Source organism: Terrapene carolina, unplaced genomic scaffold (assembly GCF_002925995.2).
Source record: "Terrapene carolina triunguis isolate 2854851 unplaced genomic scaffold, T_m_triunguis-2.0 Scaffold67, whole genome shotgun sequence".
NCBI lineage: Eukaryota > Metazoa > Chordata > Testudines > Emydidae > Terrapene > Terrapene triunguis.
Window position 1 is genome coordinate 40,843,851 of NW_020664418.1, and position 22,844 is coordinate 40,866,694.

Here is a 22,844-nt window from a genome sequence, read left to right on the forward strand (position 1 = left end):
TCTTTGGCACTGCAGGATTGGCAAATGGAGACCATCGTAAAATGTGAGCTCAAGAGATAGCGAGAGAAGATCTTCTCCCCTCATTGTCCTGTGGGGCATGGTCTCTGATGTGCATGGGCAGGTGTGTTTCTCTGGCTCAATGCTGGGGAGATGGAATAATATGTTTGGTCCACTGGCCTGAGCCAGTGTGGCAAACCCTGTTTTCCTGATAATCAATCAGAAGATAAATCTCTCTCTCTTAGCTTTCTTGAGCCATCTCCGTAGGAGAGACCCATCGTTTGAGAAACACTCTTCTAACTCTGTCTATTGACTTTTTGTCTTTTGTCTTTGCAATTGCTTGCCAATTTGGTGGCAAATGCAGTCCAAACTTTGACCCTGTCACTCATAAGTGATTCTTTGTAGAGCAGGTCAGTCTGAATTGCTCTGGGATCTGCTTGGCAGTAGTTCAGTGACCTTTTGCAAGGCATACATTTCATTCTCTGTCATTACTTGTTGGCACGTAGTAAATTGATACATCGTTATATTTATTACACCTTTATTTTTGTTTCTCCACCTTTCAGGAACAACAGCGTGATCTTGGCTGATGAAATGGGCTTGGGGAAGACTATCCAGACAATATCATTCCTCTCCTATCTCTTCTATCAGCATCAGCTGTATGGCCCCTTCCTGATAGTGGTGCCCTTGTCTACTCTGACCTCATGGCAGAGAGAGTTTGAAATCTGGGCACCAGAGATTAACGTGGTCGTTTACATAGGAGACATGATGAGCAGAAACACGGTGTGTAAATAAAAGGCAGGGCGGGTGGGAGAGGGGAGAAAGCCTCATGCAGAAAGAAAATCTCTGTGCATAGATTATATGTAGCGTATGGTTCTGTAGAGAGGCAAATTCTGGATTGACATTATAGCTATAACTGTGCAGTTTGGCCAGGTTCACTAGAGTAGAGGCCTCTGTGTCTCGGCCTTCCCATCGCTTAAATAATGTGTGTACAGTGATTATTTTATTGAGCAATGGAGGTGCAGACAGGTAGGACTTTATGGGGCACTATAGGAAGCCTCAGGTTATGACTAATAATGAGACAGTTAATATCAAATGAATACAGATAATGGGAGGATTAAACTGCCCAGGAGATCTGGTTTAAATTACTGGCTCTGCCGCAGACTGCCTCTCTGAGTTTGGGTAAATCACATGATCTCTGTGCCTCAGTTCCCCATCTGTAAAAGGAGGATGATAATCCTTCCTCTTGCCCACCCTTTGTCTCTCCCCTCTGTAGATTATGGACTCTTCGGGGGAGTCTGTCTCTTACCATGTGTCTGTACACCACCTAGCACAGTGGGCCACGTTCTTGGCTGGGACCCGTGGGTGCTACAGATAATAAGAATGGAGTGTGTCCCTTTAACAGCTCTGGTTGACGTTTGTGTCTGAACTGTTGTCTTCTCTCCCAGATCCGTGAATATGAGTGGATCCATTCTCAGACTAAAAGGCTGAAGTTCAATGCACTTATCACAACATATGAGATCCTCCTCAAAGATAAGGTATGTAGTGGGCGAGGGGTATTTCACATAAACTTCCACATGCTGCACAAATGGGGCTGCCTCCCTCCAAACCAGTGTGTCTTGCACTGTTCGTAGAACATACGATGATGATCCAAAGCTGTTTCTTTCCCCCCACCCCTCTGGTGATTGAGAACACATAGATGCATCATACCATTACTTGGTGTGCTTACAAAACTACAGAGTCTGCTATAAATATAGCAGAGTAGTAGTATTGTTCATGATTACACATACTTACAAAGCACCTCTCACTGTGGTATCTGGGCTAGCTGTATCTCTCTTAATTTGGACTATTAACATACTCAGTAAGAAGAACAAAACACTTCATTCCCTTGCTGCCCACAAGTGTTTGACATGGGCTGGAGAGGGAGGGTGTTGGAATTGGGGATGGTAGGGTTAATGCACCCCCCATATCAGAGGGATGAAATCACATGGCTTTTACACTTACAGAAAGAGAGAGCTGCCTGGAGTGTGCCAGGAGGCCCTACCAATGAATTACTGAATCCTGTGTGAGAACAGAGAACTTGAAAAAAAAAATACTGAGTGGTGAATACACTGCTTTATCCCCACAGGCAGATTAGCTGCTCTGGTGTTGATGCTTCCCCAGCACAGGGCATGCTGGGGCTTGTGAGCACAGCAGGGACTCTGCAGTCATGGGGGCGGGGGGTGGATTAAAGGAAGAGGAATGTGGGATAGGGAAGGGTTGTGCTTTAGGAATTTAAAAAGAAGAAATGGTCGATTTAAAATCCATCTGTTAGCTGAAATATGTTTGGGGCATTGAGCTTGTAAATGTTTCTGTTCACCTCTGAGTGGAGCCAGAATTGGTGTGGTGTGCTTGTCCCAAAGGCATGTCGCCAAAAGAAATGCTTCTTGGTTAGGCACACTGAAAACAGAAGGTGCTCAGACACCACAGCGATGGGTGCAGTATAAGAATTTGAATAGAACATAATGGAATGCAATTATTGCAACACTACACAGCTGACGTCAGGCCCACAGAGAAATGAACATAAAACACTTGTGGGGCCAGTCTGATCTGGTGTGTCCTTTGGTTTTGTTTTTTTGCTCCAGACTGTTCTGGGCAGCATTAATTGGGCCTTTCTGGGTGTGGACGAAGCCCATCGGTTGAAGAACGATGACTCTTTGCTGTATAAAACTCTGATTGATTTCAAGTCCAACCACAGGCTCCTGATCACTGGGACCCCGCTTCAGAATTCTCTCAAAGAGCTCTGGTCACTGCTGCACTTTATCATGCCGGAGAAGTAAGCCTCCTTACTGTGTACTTCAAAAGATACCAGTATGTGTTCATTGTCAAATACCATCTCTTAACTAGACATGGAGTATGAAATGACTTCGTTTTGGAAAACACAGAAAGAAGTGAGTAAAACTTGAATGGGTGAGAGTCACAGAGGGGGAAAACACAATGAAGAGGGAAAGTGGCAAGGGCTGAGAGGTAAATGAATGGTGCAAGGAGGTAAACTGTGTTGGCAACAGGCGGGCTGGGTAACGGAAGACAACTCCTCCGTCACTGTCTTCTGGGAGGTCCACATCCAAAGAGCCAAACGTCTGTTTTAAGCAACCATTCAAACCATTTTCAAGGCTTCCATTAAAAAAAGGAGGCCAGTGAATGAGACAGTAAAATAACGGAGGGGGCAAAAAAAGCAAATTTCAAAACTGTGAAACACAATCTACTTGGAAGATTCTTTCCACGGAGGGATCTACAGAATATACAAAAACTGCTGCCACGTGAGCATTGCTCAAGGACAGAATAAGGGGGCCTTTGGGTAGACTGTGATTTTTAATTGAGGAGGATCCGTATGGAGCCACAAAGATCAAGGTGTAAAAACATTTAAAAATGCCATAGTCCCATTTTCAAAAGTGACCTGGGCTCTTAGAAGCCTGAATCTCATTGGCTCTCAATGAGATTTGGGATCCTAAGCGTCTGAGTCATTTTTGAAAATGAGATGTGGGCTCCTAAGTCACTTAGGCATTGTTTGAAACTTTTACCCTGTGGCTAATAATGTGATACAGGCCTTTTGAAGCAGTGAAGAAAAAGAGCTGGAGATCCTTTGGCTATAATTAAAAGGCTACGATTTAGTCACGGCCGTCACGGATTCCGTGACTTTACTGGACCTCCGTGACTTTGTGCGCCCTGCTCCACGGCTTGTGGCGGGAGCCGTAGCGGGGGCCGTGTGCCCAGGTACCGTTCCCAGGGCTGCAGCGGGGGGCCTTGTGCCCTTTCTCCGCCAGCTGCGGCTAGGGCTGTGCATCTGTGGTTGGGGTTAGAGCTGGGACTGTGTGCCCCTGCCCCACAGCTGCGGCCAGCCCCAGAGTTGGGGCTGTGTGCCGCCCCCTCCCCCCATGGCCGCATACCCCTGTTGTGATTGCAGCTGCTAGAGCCAGAGCTGTGGGGACTCGGCCTGTCAGTGCCCCCCTATTGGACTCCAGCTGTCATTCCTCTCTCTCTTTCCCCCCCCCCCCCCCCCCCCCCGTCCCCCCACCACTACCACACACACACACACACCCTAGCCCTGCTCTCTTCTTTTTAGTAAAAACATGGACAGGTCATGGGCACCCATGAATTTTTGTTTATTGCCCATGACCTGTCCGTGACTTTTACTAAAAATAACTGAGACAGAATCTTAACCTTAGCTATAATGTACCTGCTACAGCGATTGTAACCTGCTGGAGTAAGGACCGGGTTCTGAGATACTGAATTATTTTGATGGCTAAATGGAAGTGGTATTCTTCACTTCCTGTCTCAAACTGTTGCATAGTGTTTCTTTGCACTGTTTAGATTGCCATTTAATTCAGCTGGTTTTGGATCAGGCCCTTAAACTGCTGACACATTATACCCCCACAGCATTTACATCTCACCAATCTGTTACCCTGTGTACAGTTCGGAATCTGTGGGGTAAAGTATTAAGGACATATGAGGTGTGTTGGTAGCAGATGGCTTAGAAACACAAGGCGGGTGAGGTAATATCTTTTATTGGCCCAACTTCTGTTGGTGAGAGAGACAAGCTTTCGAGCCACACAGAGCTCTTCTTCAGGTCTGGGAAAGGAACTTCCAGCATCACAGGAAAATGCCAGGCGCAACAGATTGTTTAGCATAAGTAATTAGTGCACATTGTATGAGACCATTCAAGGTAAAATGGCCTTTTAACACCCTTACAGTCATAGGACAAAAAGGGGGGCTAGTGGGTTGCAGATTGTTGTAATAAGCCATAAATCCAGTGCCTTTATTAAGACCATGGTTTTTAGCATTTAGTGAAGTTATGAATTTAAGTTCCCAGGTTCTTCTTTTGAAGGTGTTGTGCAGGTTTCCTTTGAGGATGAGGACTGAGAGGTGAGATATGGAGTGATTGTTTCGTGAAAAGGGTTCACCCCCGGGTGAATCATGCTTGTCTTTTATCATTTTTCTGTGTGAGTTCATTCAAGAGTGCAGTGATTGTCTGGTTTTGCCCACATAGTTGTTATTTAATGTTTAGTACACTGGATGAGGTACACCACATGTGATAGGCATGTGTAGGACTCATGGATCTTGAAAGATGTGTTGGGGGTGGTATTGATAGTTGTAGCAGTGGAGGTGTCTCCAGGTTTTGCATCTGTTGTTCTGGCAGGGTCTGGTGCCACTTTAAGTTGGTGAGTCCTGATCTGTAAGGAATTTGCTTCTGATGAGGTTGGGGGTTTGAAGACCAGAAGAGGGGGTTGAAGAAAGATTTCTTTCAGGATGTGGTCCCTATTGAATAGGGGTTGTAACTGTTTAATGATACCCCATATGTGTTCCAGTATGGGGTGGTAGATGACAACTAGGGGTGTGCAGTCGGAGGGTTTTTCCCCTGTATTAAAGCAGGTTCTCATGGGGTATTTGGGTGACCCCCTTCCTGGATGCAATCTACTTCTCTGGTGGAATGTCCTTGTTTGGTGAAGGCAGTTCTGAGTTTAAGGTGTGTGTCCCGGACTGTCTCCTAGTAGCATATTTTGTGGTTTCTGAGGGCTTGGCTGTAGATAACAGATTTCTTTGTGTGTTTGGGGGGGTTACTGGATCTGTGAAGGTGAGTGTGGTGATCCGTGGGTTTTTTGTATGTTGTTACCTGTAGGGCTCTATTGTTGAAGCTGACCATGGTGTCCATGAAGTTGATGCTGGTGGTGTGGGAGTGATCTAGAGAGAGCTTGCTGGATGGGTGGAAGTGGCTGAAGTTGTGGTGGAAATCTATGAGGAAATTTAGATAATCTGTCCAGAGGGTGAAAATGTCATCGACATATCTCATGTATCCTTGGTTTTGTAGTGCCTTTGTCCAGAAATTCTTCCTCAAGGTGGCCCAAGAAGAGGTTGGCATATTGGGGAACCAGCCTAGTACTCATGTCTGTTTCTGTGGTGTGGACAAAGTGTTTGCTGTTGTATGTAAAATTGTTCTGGGTGAGGATGCAATGGATGAGTTTAGTGACATTTGGAGTGCATATCTGAGTGTTTTCCATTGTTTTGTAGATATTTGAGGCAGGCAGCAAAGCCCATCGTGACATCGATGTTGGTGTATAGGGAGGTGACGTCCATGGTGGCAAGGATGATGTTCTGAGGGAGGTTGTTAATGTTGCAGAGTTTCTGGAGGAAGTTGGTTATGTCCTGGAGGAAGCTGGTCCTTTGTGTGGTGAGTGGTTTGAGGATGGTTTCTATAAGTCTTAATATTCCTTCAGTAACAGTACCACAGCTAGATATAACGGGTCTGGCTGGATTCCCTTCTTTGTGTGTCTTAGGACGCATGTAGAAGATCCCTGGGGGCGGGGGTTTTGGAAGATGAAGTTGTAGAGTTTCTCTTGGAGTTGTTTGGGGGAAAGATTTGATGATATCCTTAAATTCCTGAGTGAATTGTGGTGGGTGGGGGTCTTTGAGTTCTTTATAGTAGGTGGAGTCAGAGAGAAACTTAAAGTCAGGGGAGAAGTTTGGGCTAGAAGGAAGGGATTACAGGGCAGTATTGCGAAGACCTGACTTCATTCAGTATAATATACGTCAGTGATCTGAGAGTAGCAACATGCTTTGAAATGATTACATTCTTGGTTAAAGAAAATGGGGTGAGGGAGAAATACAAAAGACAGAATGATTTAGAGAGGTTAGGCAAGCAGAGACATGGCTTGCACAATTCACTGTGTAGATAATTGTTAGGTTCTAGAGCTAAAATCAAAGATGTGAAAAGGAGATCAGTATCTTCAAATGCTAAGGTATCTAGACGTTATGAATGTTCATTGTCTGCTGCTGTTTTAAACAACACACTTTCATATTGTACAGAAGTTCATATTTACCTCCGAAACTCAGAGGCACAGAAGAAATACTTCTACTGATCAAGATGTCCCTGTTAACGAGATCTGTTGCTATTTACTGTGTCAAATGGGCAAGGAACATCTTGGGATTCTATAAGTTTGTGCAGGATGATTGTGAAGGTTATCAACCCCTGACTTCTGCACGTAGTGCTGGGCATTCCCCTTGCTATTACTCCAAAGCGTGTTCTCTAATCTCCCTGGAAATTATTGTTGATGTCTCCATATCCTCTTGGTGACTGTTTTATTGTCTAGTTGCTCTTCTTGTTAGGAAAGATTTCCCCATATCAAGCCGTTCTTCAGCTTGAAGCTGCTCCTGTTTGTAGTACATCCAAACTAAGCCTCAACTGAGAATTCTCCTCCCCCCTCCCCCTTTTTTTTTAATGTTACATATTCTCCACGATTTTACTTCAGGGCAATTCCCCCATGTAACCAGGGAATTATTACCAGAGTCCTTGATAAAAACAGATTCGGTGGTAGTTGGTTTTTCCAGAGTAAAATGTAGTTCTTGGTAGGAACGATGGATTTAGCGTACCATCTTCCATTATCATCTTTCTCGAAAAGCTTCTTTGCCATGTTTATTCACTGTACTCCTTATTCCTAAACGTAAGTGGGTTTATGTTTTGTGTGCTATGACCACCCGTAGCTGCCATAAAAATATTTCCAAATGGTGGCCATTGCAGCCAGCTGTGGTTGGTCTAGCCCTGCCTTCTGAAGAGGGACAGTTTTGTTAACACAGTGGCTCTCCTGCAGTTCCATATAAATTTATTGATGCTTCTTCCACTGAAGTGAATTTCCCTTTTACTCAAAGACTGCTGTTCTAGCTCCTTTCTCAAAGAACCAGAGACCATTAACAGTGTTGATCCTATAATCCCATTTTTGTTTCCCCGGTGTAGGATATTTGTTATAGATAAAAAAGGCCTGGCCCTTTGTTCCTGAGATCTAGGCTATATATGAAGGCAGCAGCTTAGACAGTGGTTGGAGCAAGGACCTAGGACACCAGTGTGTTATTCCCAGCTGTGCCACCAATTTGTTTTGTAAACTTGGGCAAGTCCTTTAATCTCTCTTTTTCATTTTACCCCTCCTGTAAAATGGTGATCACTTACATAGCTCACAGGGGTGCAGAATAAATAGCTTGTGGGGCATTTTGAGGTCCTCAGCAGACTGGCATTGTGTCAGTGTAAACACAGCAGATGGTAGTTAAGAGGCCTTCTAACCCACCACTCCTAAATTGTACCACCAGGTTTGAGTTCTGGGAGGATTTTGAAGATGATCATGGGAAAGGGAGAGAGAATGGCTACCAGAGCCTTCACAAAGTCCTGGAGCCTTTCCTTCTGCGCAGGGTGAAGAAGGATGTGGAGAAATCCCTGCCGGCCAAAGTGGAGCAGATTCTCCGGGTGGAAATGTCTGCCCTGCAGAAGCAGTATTATAAGTAAGGCATTTACTGAGTTACTGAAGGTGCCCAGTGGAAACGGGTTTGATGGGTTACTTCATTGGTGTGTCTGGTGGCCGTAGTTCTGTATCCCCAAACCATTGTGGGATGCAGCATAAATGGCAGTCTCCTTCGGGGGGTGGGAGGTGTTCTGGTGAGAAGCAGAGTAAGATGGTACAGCATCTTGCCTGTGTGTTGCCTGTCCCTAGGCCAGTGGTTCTCAACTTATTTATCATTGTTGGCCGCATATGCGATCCACAGTGTTACTTGGGCCGCAGGGGCTGGGTGGCAGGGCAGCGGCAGCCAGGACCCTGACCCCCCACGCTGGCTGGGAGCCCCTGACCCCTGCCACGCGGGGCAGGCCAGCAGCCCCGACCGGACCAAGCCAGGACTTCGCCGCGCGGGCCTGCCTTTAGCACACAGCTGAGCTGGGCCGCAGCTGTGTGCCAGTTGGGCCGCATGGGGCCAGTGGGCCGCGGGTTGAGAACCACTGGCCTAAGGAGATGCTACAATTCACCCCACTGGGTGGTTTGTTTTTAAAGTGGAGTGATGATGTAATTTATCTTGTCAGCATCCAGAGTGGGGACCATGCCTGTCTTATTTCTGTAAAGATCTGTGCACAACCATGGTGCCTTGTAATATTAAATAATAATGTCCCAGAAGGAGGAGGGTTGGGATTTCAAGTAAGGAGTAAGCAGAGTTTCATGTGATGGAAAAGGAGATGGGGAGAGAGGGGGGGGAACTGCCGCCCAGGCACAATTGTTTCTAAAAGTTTCTCCGGAGAGTCCAGTCTGCACTGTCCCCCAGTGAAATGACAGGGCCTGACCTGAGGATTTTGTTTCGCCTACTGCTGCCTGCAGGTGGATTTTGACAAGAAATTACAAGGCTCTCTCGAAGGGGACAAGAGGAAGCACGTCTGGCTTCCTTAACATTGTGATGGAGCTGAAAAAGTGCTGCAACCACTGCTATCTCATTAAACCCCCGGAAGAAAACGAAAGGGAGACTGGCATGGAGATGCTGATGGTGGGTAGTTGTTTGGCGGGTAATTGCTTTCCCCTTTATTTCCCCCCATTCCTGCCTCCATGCCAAAACAATATCTCGCAAGCAGAGTTCCTGTTGCCTCTGTCCCCTGGACATGCTCCCTAACTCCTCCCCACAGCCAAGCTGCTGCTTCTCCAGCCTTCCTCCCCGGTTAGGGGTGGCCTCGTGTCTGGCTAGAATAGGATGAACATACAGCGTAAGATCGCGCTTTGATGGTTTAGTCTCCGTCAAGCGGCTTCCGCTCCGTAAAGCTCTGTGATGGGGCTGGATTAATGCTGGGACAAACCGGACTTGAAGAACAAGGGCAGCCTGCCGTGCTGCGTGTCGGTCTGTACAGAGCATACAGGGCATGGCTGGAAGCATCTGTTGGAATGACTGTTACTTCTTCAGTCTCTAATCAGGAGCAGTGGAAAGCTAATTCTCTTGGACAAACTGCTGACCAGGCTGCGTGAGAGGGGTAACAGAGTCCTGATCTTCTCCCAGATGGTGAGAATGCTGGACATCTTGGCAGAATACTTGGCTATCAAGCACTACCCTTTCCAGGTGAGGAGGGTTAGTGGTAAGCACACACTCAGGGTTAACGCGAAAGTTCAAATCGGGGAGCACTGAGGGGACGTACGCGATTTAAGTGCTCAGCCTCCCTGAGGCTGGTAGCGCCAACTACATAAGGCTCTAAAGCAAAGGGCACGGATGATAACTGGGAAGCTTCCCTGTAGTCCTGCTCCTCTAAGTGCTGAGCAAGCCAAGAGAATGAGAGAGAGGTGCATTTGTGAGGTGAACATCTACGGAAGGGGAGAATTCAGTGTGTGGGTATTGATCCTTAAAGCGCTGTGTGGTTTGGGTTCTGGCTATCAGAGAGATGGCTCTTGCTCCAGGCACTGTCTTTTGAGCAGATGCACTTTTGCTAAAAGTCCCGAGGTGTGAACATCTCTGAGTCTGATAGCAGAGAGCTCTCGGCTTTGGAGCTGGCTTCCCTTGTTGGTGTGACAAAGCCCTTCAGGCTAGGCCGTAAAGCCCGTGTGTTCTGACTGAGGTGGGCTGTGAATTGGCCGCCCTATCAGCGTAGCTTTGATATCAGCTCCGTTTCTTTCTGGCTGAGGCTGGCTCGCCAGCCCACCCACGCCTTGTTTTTATAGAATTGTACGTGCGCCTGGCGGTTGCTACAAGGGGCACGCTTTAAACGTGCGAAAGCGCAATAAATAAAGCCCTGTCTTTTGCAAAACATCCCTTCCTCCTCCAGGCATCTGCCTCAGCCTTGATCCTTTGATAAGCTCCAGAGAGGACTGTAAATGCAGAGATCCTGGCTGGGAGCCTGTAATGAGAGCTGAAGTGTCCCCCACCGTGTGACTGCTGCCTAAGCATGCTCCCCGCCTCCCTCCCCCTCGGCGCAGCAGGTTAAAGCAGTGCAGTTATTTTTAATCAGCAGTTATTTTTAATGATTAAATGCTCCACGCTGAAGGGTATGTAGGACAGGAGACTGGAGCTCCCAGAGTTTTGGGGCAGCAATTCCTCAGGGTTCCTTTACTTTCTTTCTTTCTATCATTATTGTTGATCTTTCCAGCGCTTGGACGGCTCGATCAAAGGGGAGATCCGAAAGCAAGCGCTGGATCACTTCAACGCGGAAGGCTCTGAGGTACGACAGCTGTGAGGGCCTGGGGGTTCCTGCTGGAGGGAAAATAGCTTCAGAAGGGAATGGGATGGGACGCTCGAGCTTGTGTGAGTTTGCAGCGCGGCCCCAGTTGCCATTCGTCCCCACGGAGCTCTGGCTGTGTCTAGAGACATGGCAGTGGCATGTTTTGTATCCTGTGGCCATCTGTGTCGCGTGTGAAATGCCCCAATGCCTTACAAAGGGTGGGGCCTGAAAATCAGACCCAGAAAGAATCTGCCAAGAATTGAACCCCCTTAGACGTTCCCCTCCTTGGACCCTGGGAGTGAAGCGGTCACGCGATGACTTGCACAGGCTGGAGCGTGAGGTTGTCTCTGCACTTGAAGTGTCAGAGGAAAGGGCTGCTGGAAGTGGAGGCAGGCAGTGGTGTCTGGTGGCTGCAGTGGAGGCTTAGGGACCAAAGGGCTTACGGCCTTGTAATCCCTCCCATCTGGGCCTACTCGCTGGCTCACTCGTACCAGGCGTGAGCCACTTGATTGCTTTGTGCTTCAGGCAATCCAGCCGTCTGAAAAAACGTGACTTTGCTTGGAAAACCAGAGCTGACTGAGCAGATAGTAAAGAACAAAAGGAGACGAGGCCCAGGTGCCTGGTGTTAGCAGGAAGCTTAGGGAAAAATAAGACTGAAAAAAAGAGACTGCAATGCAGACAGGCGAGCAAGGGAGCTGGCACTGTGGGGGAGGAAAGGGATTCTCAGGGAGATGGACTCTAGAGAGGACTGCCTGAGCAAGGTGGGCCTGGCCCTGTCATTTCAGCAGCCTGGCCTTGTCCTGCCGCCCAGGCAGTGAGTCGCAGAGTCCATGGCAGGCTTCGGTTTGTGTGGGGCCGATCACCCCGTAGAAGTGCCAGTGACATGCACACGTGTTTGCCTGCTGCTGTCGTGAGGGTCCAGTACACACCATAGTTTGACCTTCTTAAGCTACAAGCCCAAGGTGCCCTTCCTTCCAAAGCCATTTCTGCGTTCTGCTGCCCACAGCGGCACCTGCTGGGCTGATCTTGGAGCAGCGCCCGCCCCTTCAGCGTCCTAACGTCTCTGTCACTAGCTGCAACTCACGTTACATGTGCTGCCGTCTGCCAGCTACGCCTTCCTCTGCCCGGGAGATGCCGATGGCTGCCACGTGCCCCCGCCCATCGCACTCTGATACCCACCAGTATCCCCCAAGATTACTAATACGAGGACTGCTTAAATGGATGGAGTGGGGATTTCTTCTTTCTGTTGCATCTCTTTCCACTTCTCTCGCTGTGCCGCTCAAATACCAGAGTTCTCTGTCTTCTGCTTTTCTTTTCCATCTCTCTACAAAAGAGGAAGATCCTTCTCACACGCTGCCCCTGCTCTGAGCACCTCATTATCCCAACCTGTCTTCAAACTCTGTCTCTTTTCTCTGTCCTGTGACGACTCCGAACTTCCTCTATCTCTAATAAACCCCCACTCCCAGACCCTCTCCATTCTTCCTAAACTTTGCATTCAGTTGCACCTTCCTCTCCCTTGACCTGGCCACACATACAGATGGGCCCTGTAGGATATATTGTAACCTGCATTAGTTCACTGGCTTTTGCACGTGTGTGTTTTTAAGCAGCTGGGATCATTTTGTGTGAGCAATGCTGTACACGGGTATCTTGTCACTGTATGCAGGACTTCTGTTTCCTGCTGTCAACACGAGCTGGTGGACTGGGGATTAACCTGGCTTCTGCAGACACTGTGGTGATCTTTGACTCGGACTGGAACCCCCAGAATGACTTGCAGGCTCAGGCTCGGGCTCACAGAATTGGACAGAAGAAACAGGTCAGGAGAGCAGCCTTGGATCCATTTTTCTATGATTCAGTCCAGTCATATGCTGTAGCATTAGCATCTGTGTCAGGACTCTGCAGAGCAGGGCATGTCCGGCTTATGTGGGCTCTGCAAATGTATTCCTTCTGCTTGAGCTTTATGATCCTTCAGGTTCCCCAGAAACTCAGGGTAAGCTGGAAAACTGCGATGCAAAACCAGATCAGCCCAAGTTTGCTGGAAACCAGGGCCTGGATTCTCTAAGTAGGCTCATGAATCTGGGTTGGGTATTGCGTTAATCACGAAACAAAGCAAATTTCACATGGTTCTTAGTTTCATAACTAAAATTGCACACAACTCTGGCATCAGGCATTGGCGTCAAGCAGGGGACATCGTCAAGGCTGGGAGGCCTAAAAGCTTATCGATAGAGCCAGTATGAGGCTTAGAGAGAGCAGGCATGTGTTCCATCTGTAGTTTTAGTGTGAGTCTGTTGTGTTTCTTTGTTTATATATATATATATATACACACACACAAACATACACACACACACACACACACTGCTCTATCTCAAACTCTGGTTATGGGCTTGATGCAGGAATCACTGGCTGAGGTTTTCTGGCTTGTGTTATGTAGGTGGTGAGACTTAAATGATCATAAAGGTCATTTCTGGCCTTAAAATCTACGAACAATATTTTTCTGAGGTGTCACTGAACCTCTGATCTAGAAAGCAGGCTGGAGATCTGGCAAGAGCAGCCTTTCTTGTGAGTTTGGTGGGGCTGGAAGTCTCTTGAGAATAGCTATTCCCACGGGGTAGTGCGTGTTGGATTAGGGGTTCAGATATACCATTCAGAATATATGTTTGCAAGAAGGGACCATGCAGACAGGTTATTGCTACCTTCTGTTAACTAGCACAGGGTGCATTGTAATTTAGGCAGGACTATATGTTGCAGATCCACAAAACAGCTCTGCTTTTTCTTTGCCCTGCAGGTGAACATTTACCGCTTAGTCACAAAGGGGACAGTGGAAGAGGAGATCATCGAAAGGGCCAAGAAAAAGATGGTGTTGGATCACCTGGTGATCCAGCGTATGGACACCACAGGCCGTACCGTACTGGATAACAACTCTGGGAGATCCAAGTAAGTGCCTAAGTGGGGAGGAGAGCATCAGATGGAGTATGTACAGTAAGCAGTGTCACTCTCGTGGTGACTTGGGTAATTAGCTGATAGAGTAGTTGGAAAGAAAAAAAAAAAAAAACTACTAATGGTAGCTCACCACTAACTTTGGCTCATGCAGTCATTGGTATGGAAACTATATGGGATGCCAAAGTTAGCAAGAAAATAAAAAGAACTGGTATTGAAGTCTCCTCTGTTTTTCATTCCATCTTTCTCTCTTTCTCTCTTTTTTCCCCCTTTCTGTTTGTTTTTGTGCTTCTGTTTATTACCCCTCTCTCCTAGCGTGGTCTTTGGCCTGTTTTCCCTCCTTTTAGAGGCTGTCACTTTTTTCTTACAAGGCCCCCAAGGTCACTGATATCTGAAGAAGTTGACAGTAGGTTATAAGTGTCCCACTCAATTGGTCTCTTTTTCATCCTGGCTCTACTGCTGTAACCAACTAGGATCAGTTGGAGTCTTTTCCTGGCTCGTCACCTAAACATCTGTTTAATATTGTGATCTGCGGTCTCTTCCACTCTGCAGCTCGTGCTGTAGGGAGAAAATGGCCATGGGGACCATTTGGCTCTAGTCAACTTCTGCAGTTCCTGGTGCCTCAGGTGAAAGACCATATAGCTGGAAGCGTGTAGAAGGAATGGTCATTTCACGTGCAGGTTTCAGGAAGAACAGAGGGAGTCTGCCGGGTTTTGCAGACTGGTGGGTCTCCCCACTTTACTCCTGCAGTGCAGTAGTAAGTGCTTTGTGATACCAATGCAATAAAGGTATGGGAACCCAGAACTGACTCAGATGCATATGCAAGGCTAGAAAGATTCTGGGTTTTGTGTGTCAGTATTAAAACTTTGTAGTGAAATTTTACTCAGCAAGTGTATCTTTCCCTGTGTCGCTCTCCCCCCCCCCCGGTCCTCCCTCCTCTCCCCCCGCCTTTCCAGAGGCTTCCCTTGTGTGTGATTAAAGCTCTCAAGAGTTCCTCCATTCTTCCCCACTTCATCCCCCTTGATATATTCCTGAGGCCACACATCAAGCTAGCCATCCTTCTAGGACATGGGAATCCCTTCCTTGGAGCCCATCAACACTGCTGCTTAATTGGCCATGTGGCTCGGTATCGAGTCACGTGGTGTGCTGCCCTCCTTTCCCTGGGAATGGAGCATGCTGCCTTGACAGCGCTTCTAACCCCTGACAGAACAGGGGGAGAGATCAGGAACAGAGTGCAAGGCGTTTCTTAGTGCGGGGTTGAGCACTTACATCACAATGTTGGCCTAATGCGGGAGGCTTAGGTGTGTCTTTATACCGTAGCAAAGCAGCTGTGAAACAGCAGGGCTGGCTTGGTGGCTCCTGAGAGTCAACTGTGTCTTTGTTACTTTTTTGCAGCTCAAATCCTTTCAACAAAGAGGAGCTGACAGCTATTCTGAAGTTTGGAGCTGAGGATCTCTTCAAGGAGCTTGAAGGGGAAGAATCGGAGCCGCAGGTAGTTACAATTAAAATAACCTAGCTGTGCTCTGATGGTCTTCATGAACTTCACTTCATTGGGGAAACTGGCATTTGTCCTGACTCTGTTGTGCTTGCTCTGTGGATCAGAGAGAGCAGTTCAGTTGATAGTGTTTGTCAAACTGACCCCTGCCATGGGACACCAAGTTCAAGTTTCCAGAAAAGCTGAAGGGAGAGAACAATGGACTTGGGAGGCAGGGATGGGACAGACTGACTGTGGAGATTCTGATCAGGTTCCTGAAAGAAATGGTTGGGGTTTCAGTGGTAGAACCTTGTCCCCCATCAGCCCTCTGCACACACATCTGTAGCTCTGTGAATAACGAGTTAGTGTATTGTAACAGAGCCTAGCGAGTCCTCTTCATCCCAGCGCCTCTTAGTCCCTTTCAGCTTTCCTTTCCTTTGTAGTTTCCACAGGAGTCAGAGTGTGTCACCTCTTCCCCATCCAGTGCAGGATTGTTTCTGACATTATGTTACCGAATGCTTTGAACAGCCCTGTTAATGGGCCGTGCAGTGGCCCACAGCCATGTCCCTGCAGGGAACGATTCCACAAATGAAAAGATAGCAGTTGGGAGTTTTTTCCTGATGTTCAGGTTGTTGTTTTCTCAGCCTCACCCATCATTCCTCTTCATACCCTCTTGTACCAGCTAAATAGTCTGTTGTCCTCCTCAGTGATGACACTTCATCATTATATGCAGCCCGTTAACTTGTCTCCCCCACCTCCCCTTGTTTACTTATCCAAGCGATGCGTGTTTAGCAGTCACACCTCACAAGTCAATCCTTGAAGCCCCCCCTTCCTTTCTGTTGTTGTGCGTCCTCTGATTGTATCATAATTTCTTTCTGAGTGGCAGGAAATGGATATTGATGAGATTTTACGCCTGGCTGAAACACGAGAGAACGAAGTGTCCTCGAGCGCCACGGATGAGCTGCTGTCTCAATTCAAGGTACAAAGCAGATAGATTTCCTAGGAACCAGTGAGTAAGAGGGACTGAATCCCAGCAGAGTAGGGTCGTGAGTGGCTATGAATGGTCTTTGCCGAGGTCAACCTTGTTTGTAAGGTCGGTGACAGGAGAAGGGACAGAACTGGCCAACAGTGCCCCTGCATGCTGTCTTCATGGGGTCAGGCTTTAGCCAAACAAGCCAAACCCTTTGCAAGGTGCATGGAAGCAGGTGGTCCTCAACCAACAGGAGAGGGGCTGATAGGTTTGGTGGGTGGGTAGCACTAAAGAAATGTGTGTGTATAGGTTTTTAAATGATCTTGGTGGTGGGGAAGAAAATCTTAAACTTCCTAACTTTGGGAACTGAAATGCTAATCTAGCAAAGGCTCCAGCCAAAGTTTATAAATTGCATGCACTACTCGATGGCCGATAGCTGGAAGAGATGACAGACAACAGGAACAGAATGACTAACGGACAGATTTCTTGGGGAAATGCCTCAAGAGAAAGAAGTTGAGACTGGACCAACGTATCTCTGGTGACGTTATCACGGGGAGCTTCTAATCCCATGGGTGTGCTTTTGCTTATAAGGTAGCCAATTTTGCAACCATGGAGGAGGAAGAGACTGAGCTGGATGAGAGGTCCCAGAGGGACTGGGATGATATTATTCCTGAAGAGCAAAGGAAGAAAGTGGAGGAGGAGGAACGACAGAAGGAATTGGAAGAAATCTATATGCTGCCCAGAATTCGCAGCTCCACTAAAAAGGTACAGCACTGCCTCAGGACGTTGGGAAACAACAGGCCGCAGGAGGCTAGTGGTGGGGAAAGAGGGTCTTTGCCTAGTAACAGTTTTGTGGGATTTTGATTTTTTCCCCCCTATTGCTAGTTTGGAACAAAGTACAGAATAGGCCATAGCTCTGCCATGCGGAGTACGAATTAGGCCCCGAGTCTATAGTGCAGGGTATGTGTCCAGGATGAATTGGGTAGTGGTGTTTCTAATTCTACTTGTGCTTTATTTAAAAACAATAAATGCTGAAACCCGGTGGCAGTAACACATTGAAGCACAGGGGAAAATAGCCAACTGAGTGGTGGGGACTAGACTGGAGTTCATTTTTGATTGCCTCGTAGGTCATTTCCTGGATCTTTTTTTTCCTATCTCCTCACTAAGCTTCACACTTCACCATGCTGTTAATGCTTAAACCTAACCTGTCCCTTCACAACCAGAAGAAACAGTACCCTTTCCAGGTTAACTGTCTAGGTCAGGGGTGGCCAAACAGTGGCTCGTGAGCCACATGTGGCTCTTTTACAGTTAGTGTGGCTTGCGGAGCCCCCCATGCTCCCCCTTCTCCACCTACCAGACTGGGGGAAGGGGAGAACTCAGGACCTCTGCCTTGCAGCAGGGTGGTGGGATAGGGGCTTCTGACCAGTGAAGAAGGGGTCTCGGGACTTCAGCCTCATGGGGCGCACCTGCCCCTAAAGCCCCAAGCCCTGGCAGATGCTTCCCGTGGGGCAGAAGCCTCGAGCTCTAGCAGTCGAACTTCTGAAGATTGTGGTATGCGGCTCGAAGGGTCAGTAAGCTTGGCCACCCCTGGTCTAGGTGCTGTGATGCATTCAAATCCTCTAGCAATAGGGCTGTGCAAGAAAACTCCACTAACACATGGAACCCATGCTTCATTCGCATGCTCCAAATGAGGAGCTTAGCGTTGTTGTCTGGAAATCTGTCAAAAGGGGATGAGCAAATACATTGGGGCCTTGGGCATCCAGGCACTTCAAGGGGGGGGGAAAGGGAGGTTCCTCTAAGAGGGGATGACGCTGATGTTGATCTGATTGGCCTTACTTCAGAATAAGCACCGAGAGGTTCTGCATTTGCATTGCCAGCCCACGCCACTAGGGAGGAGTTGAAGGAGGTTGCAAATTAGCCCTTGTTACCCTAGTGCTGTCCTTCTGGCTCGTTCAGGCTCAGGCAAATGACAGTGATTCTGATGCTGAATCCAAGAGAAGGATACACAGGTCATCTGGATCAGAGAGTGAGACGGACGATACTGACGACGATAAAAGGCCGAAGCGCCGAGGGCGCCCACGGAGCGTTAGGAAAGACACGGTGGAAGGATTTACTGATGCTGAAATCAGGAGGTCAGTGCTGAGCCCAGGAGACTGTTAGATGAGCACGTTCGGAAATTCTGCGCAGACGCCGACACAGCTAGGGTAGGGCCCTGCTCCAGCAAAGCATGTCAGCACCTGCATAACTGTGAGCCCGTGGCTGGTCCCAGTGAGGTCAGGTCAGATAGAATGTTTACATCAGAGGTGGGCAAACTACGGCCTGCGGGCCACATCCGGCCCTCGGGACCGTCCTGCCTGGCCCTTGAGTTCCTGGCCGGGGAGGCTAACCCCAGCCCCTCCCCAGCTGTGCCCCCTCCCCTGCAGCTACGCTGCCATGCGGGCAGCACTCTGGGTGGCTGGGCTGCGCGCTCCTGCAGGGCAGCGCGGCAGCATGTCTGGCTCCGGCCAGGCGGCGCGGATGCCAGACATGCTGCTCTGAGCGGCAAGGTAAGGGAGCAGGGGGGTTGGATTAAGGGGCAGGGAGTCCTGGGGGGGAGTCAGGGGATGGAGCAGGGGGCGGTTGGATGGGGCGGAGGTTCTGGGGGAGGGGAATGGGGGGTTGGATAAGTGTGGGAGTCCCGGGGGGGGGGCTGTCAGGGGGTGGGGGCGTGGATAGGGGTCGGGGCAGTCAGGGAGCAGGGGGGGTTGGATAGGGGGTGGGGTCCGGGGGGTTGGATAAGGGGCGAGGGGTCCCAGGAGGGGGCGGTCAGGAGACAAGGAGCCGGGGGGGTTGGATGGGTTGGGGGTTCTGAGAGGGGCAGTCAGGGGGCGGTTAGGGGCAGGGGCCAGGCTGTTTGGGGAGGCACAGCCTTCCCTACCTGGCCCTCCATACAGTTTTGCAACCCCGATGTGGCCCTCGGGCCAAAAAGTTTGCCCACCCCTGGTTTACATGATTAAAGTGAAGAAGTGCTCTGCTGGACTGGGGCTATTGGCTCCCCAAAACTTCCATTTCTTGGGGATCTTCCATGCTCATGCTGTTGTGCCATGGACATTTAATCAGTTCTAAATGACAATGGCAGGACTCCTGGTGCTTTATTAACTTAGTGTTGTAACAGAAGAATTAGGGGCGAAATCAGGCTTTACTGGCTCCAGCCATTCTCTGAACTTGTATATTGTCAGCTTTGCCACCTGCCAATGGCCTTTCTAGGCCTGTGTGAAACGAGCTTATGATCTTTAGTCTGGTTCTAGTGAGACAAGTGCCTGTGTTTCACAAAAATTGCTCCTGAAATCGTCAGCCTCCATCAGTAATCTCAGGTGGACTGAGTGGGTCCATTGAATTCAGCATTAAGGTACATTGCTAAGGGGGTGTGCGGGAGGCCGGAACGGCTGGTAGTCATTCCATGGAGAAACCAAGGACTCCTGTCTTTGTGCTGTCCCACTGGCTTCGTTCAGGAGCACCAAATTCACCTGAAAGAAGAAAAGTTTCCTGGCCGTTTAAATTTAAACAAAAAGCAAATGTTGATATATTTGGGCAAAAATAGTAGCCCTAAAAGAGTTGGTGCCATAAGTCAGGGTAGTGAAGTTTCCCCTTCCCCCAGCATTACGTTTCTCAGCTCAGCTGACGCGTGCAATTCCAAGCCAGTTTTTGTCCTTGCCCTCTCCAAGATAGAACTTCCTCTAATCTCTTCAGTCTTCGCAAAGCGCCTGCATCCTAAGGCTGTGTCCAGAGGTTAGGCCAGAGATGGTAAAGGGGATTTCTTGAGCTTTAACCAACTTCCCTTCATCTTTGAGTTGCTGGTTTTTAAACTGAACCTCCATCAGTAATTTACTAAAATTATGACTCCCCCCGTTCCCCCCCCCCCCCTTTTTTTTTTTTTTTTTTGCAATGACAGGCGCCCTGGGTTAAGAGTCATCCTCTGTCCTTCTCCAGTTCCTTCTAGCCAAGGAGCTCAAAGCTCTTTGCAAACACTAATGAATTAAAACTCACAACAGCCCTGGGAGCGACTTAGACCTTGGACATGAAATACTGGATTGACAAAGGGGACGAGCCAATTAAATATATCACCATGTATTTAAATACAGCTGTAATTTAGGACCTTTTTTACTGAGATTGTTTTGCTTTTCTTTTTTGCTTAGGTTTATCAAGGCTTATAAGAAGTTTGGGCTTCCACTCGAACGGTATGTGCAAACTGGCTCAGATCCTGAGAACAATCGCATATAGGCTAGTTGCTGCACTAGTAAACAGGAGACACAAATAGCCACATGAAGATCTTTGTGCATTGCTCTACCCCAAGGCACAATTAACTGATAGGCATCAAGTCTGGCATAGGCTTCTTCGATGGGCAAAGCCTGACTGGTCTGTCATATTCAGGGTGAACGGTGTGGAAGTGCTGCCATTGGAGACACAGGAATTGCCAGGTGGTCCATCTTGTCTCAGATGATTGCCACTGGTGGATGTTTCAGATGAAGGCCTCCTCTTCCCCCGTGCATGCCTAGTGAATTACGCAACACTTCAGGAGCAGGGTACACATGGTGTCATCTTCTGCAAAGCAGCCCTGTCCCAGACTAGTCCCCTGTTATGTGATCACCTGCTTCTTGCGGTATCCTGCAACTCTCAGGTACCAAAGCTTAATATGGGTCTTGCTCCAAGTGGTCTTAAAACCATTATTTACCTGGCAAGAAAAGGATCAGCAACCTGAGGAGTCCCAATAAAAGAGATCAGCTCAGAGGTGTAGATGTGTTGGTTCTCCTAGGTAGCGGGGAGCTGAAGTTAACACACACACAAAAATCCCAGTTCCTTAAAAAAAGTATTTCCATGCCCAGCAGTGCAAATGCTATTGAAAGTGATATGCTTGATCTGGGAAGCTTCAGGCACCTGAAAGAAGCAGACCGGCTAGGCCCTGTGTCTCTGAGCAGCGCTATCAGCCAGGTGTTGAGTCTGATTCTTTCCCGATTCTTTTCTTCCCTCTCAGGCTGGAGTGCATTGCTCGCGATGCTGAGCTGGTGGACAAGTCCATAGCTGATCTGAAACGTCTAGGGGAACTTATTCACAACAGCTGTGTGTCGGCAATGCAGGAATACGAGGAGCAGCTGAAAGAAAACCCCGGTGAGGGTAAGTGAAAGGGACGGGCGCAGATTTCATTAACCTCTTGGTGTTGATGGGCCAAAGTGCTGATGGGAACCATCCCCATTCTGGGTGAGATGGGACACCAGATTGGCAGCACTGGAGGCTGTAGTCTGTTAGCCAAAGAACAGTACAAACTTCACTCATGCTGCCTCTGCTAGTGACCTGGAGGGAGCTACCTCTAAGAGTGAGAAAGCTATTCCAGCCTCCAAGCCGTGAGTCTTCTGCTCTGACTGAAGGGTGTCAGTTGGAACTGTTAGCGTCTGGTGGACATGGGATTTCTAAGGCATGGGCTACGACCACCAACTCGTTTCATGTTAGGTTGTGGAGCAGCCAGCAGACTGGATTGCTTCCTGGGTTGGAATCAAACCAATAACATGTACCCTGCACTATACCTGTACCTGCAGTTATTGGTCCTCTGAGCCAGCCAGTGCCCCCATAGCACTGGGTAAATACCCTGCACGTACTTCCAAGACTTGAGGAACATCCAGCCCTGTGTGTTGCCTCTGCATGCTCTAGCTTTCTAGGAAGCGGGGTGGCTGGCACAGGAAACAGGGAATCTGGAGACGTGGGTGTTATTGCCAACTCTGCCATTAAGTCTCTGCATGACCTGGGCTGAACTGAGCTGCTAAAGTGGCTGAACTCCAATGTTGTTGATTTATTTGTAATTAAGAAAATGACGTGGGAAGGGGCTTGGAGTGTAACGAATCACTCACTACCGCTCTTTGAAAGCAGAGCCTGCTTTTCAGGATCTACCTGAGCATTAGCAGCCAGCCCTAGATGTAAACAGAGGATGGTGGGAGGAATATAAAGCTCTTGAATGTATCTGAGCCTTTTCCAGCATCTCTCATTCTGTCAAAGTGCTTGCAGCTGAAATGTTTGTTGCTGTTGAACAGGGAAAGGGCCTGGGAAAAGGAGGGGTCCTACCCTCAAGATCTCTGGTGTCCAAGTCAACGTGAAATCCATCATCCAGCATGAAGAAGAGTTTGAAATGCTTCACAAATCCATTCCCACGGACCCGGAGGAGAAGAGGAAGTGAGTTGGCATGACTAGGAGGAAAGTGCAAGGCGCTTGGGGTTTTGGGCTGGCAAAAGGAAAGCCTGGGTTTGCAGATCTGCTTTGACACCACAGTGTTGGAAAGAAGCCCCTCACCACCTCTCTCATGTTTGAAATGCCTTCAGGTACTGTCTGACCTGCCGCGCCAAAGCTGCTCATTTTGATGTAGACTGGGGAGTGGAGGATGATTCTCGTTTATTGCTGGGAATTTATGAACACGGCTATGGAAACTGGGAGCTAATTAAAACGGACCCAGAACTGAAGTTAACTGATAAGGT

At 48.4% G+C, this 22,844-nt stretch overlaps 1 protein-coding gene across 3 annotated transcripts in view; it reads left to right on the forward strand.

Annotated features, from left to right (window-relative positions):
- Window positions 1-22,844, forward strand: part of CHD2 (chromodomain helicase DNA binding protein 2) — a 98,563-nt gene that overhangs the window by 58,661 nt on the left and 17,058 nt on the right. For all 3 annotated transcript variants that reach the window (XM_026648349.2, XM_026648350.2, XM_026648351.2), the window contains 17 exons: window positions 561-777; window positions 1,443-1,532; window positions 2,619-2,809; window positions 8,107-8,295; window positions 9,156-9,318; window positions 9,727-9,879; window positions 10,898-10,969; window positions 12,633-12,782; window positions 13,752-13,900; window positions 15,299-15,395; window positions 16,264-16,356; window positions 16,939-17,112; window positions 18,304-18,479; window positions 20,523-20,564; window positions 21,359-21,498; window positions 22,407-22,545; window positions 22,692-22,842. In XM_026648349.2, coding sequence (XP_026504134.1) covers window positions 561-777; window positions 1,443-1,532; window positions 2,619-2,809; window positions 8,107-8,295; window positions 9,156-9,318; window positions 9,727-9,879; window positions 10,898-10,969; window positions 12,633-12,782; window positions 13,752-13,900; window positions 15,299-15,395; window positions 16,264-16,356; window positions 16,939-17,112; window positions 18,304-18,479; window positions 20,523-20,564; window positions 21,359-21,498; window positions 22,407-22,545; window positions 22,692-22,842 — 2,386 coding nt within the window. The remainder of the gene's footprint in view (window positions 1-560; window positions 778-1,442; window positions 1,533-2,618; window positions 2,810-8,106; window positions 8,296-9,155; window positions 9,319-9,726; window positions 9,880-10,897; window positions 10,970-12,632; window positions 12,783-13,751; window positions 13,901-15,298; window positions 15,396-16,263; window positions 16,357-16,938; window positions 17,113-18,303; window positions 18,480-20,522; window positions 20,565-21,358; window positions 21,499-22,406; window positions 22,546-22,691; window positions 22,843-22,844) is intronic.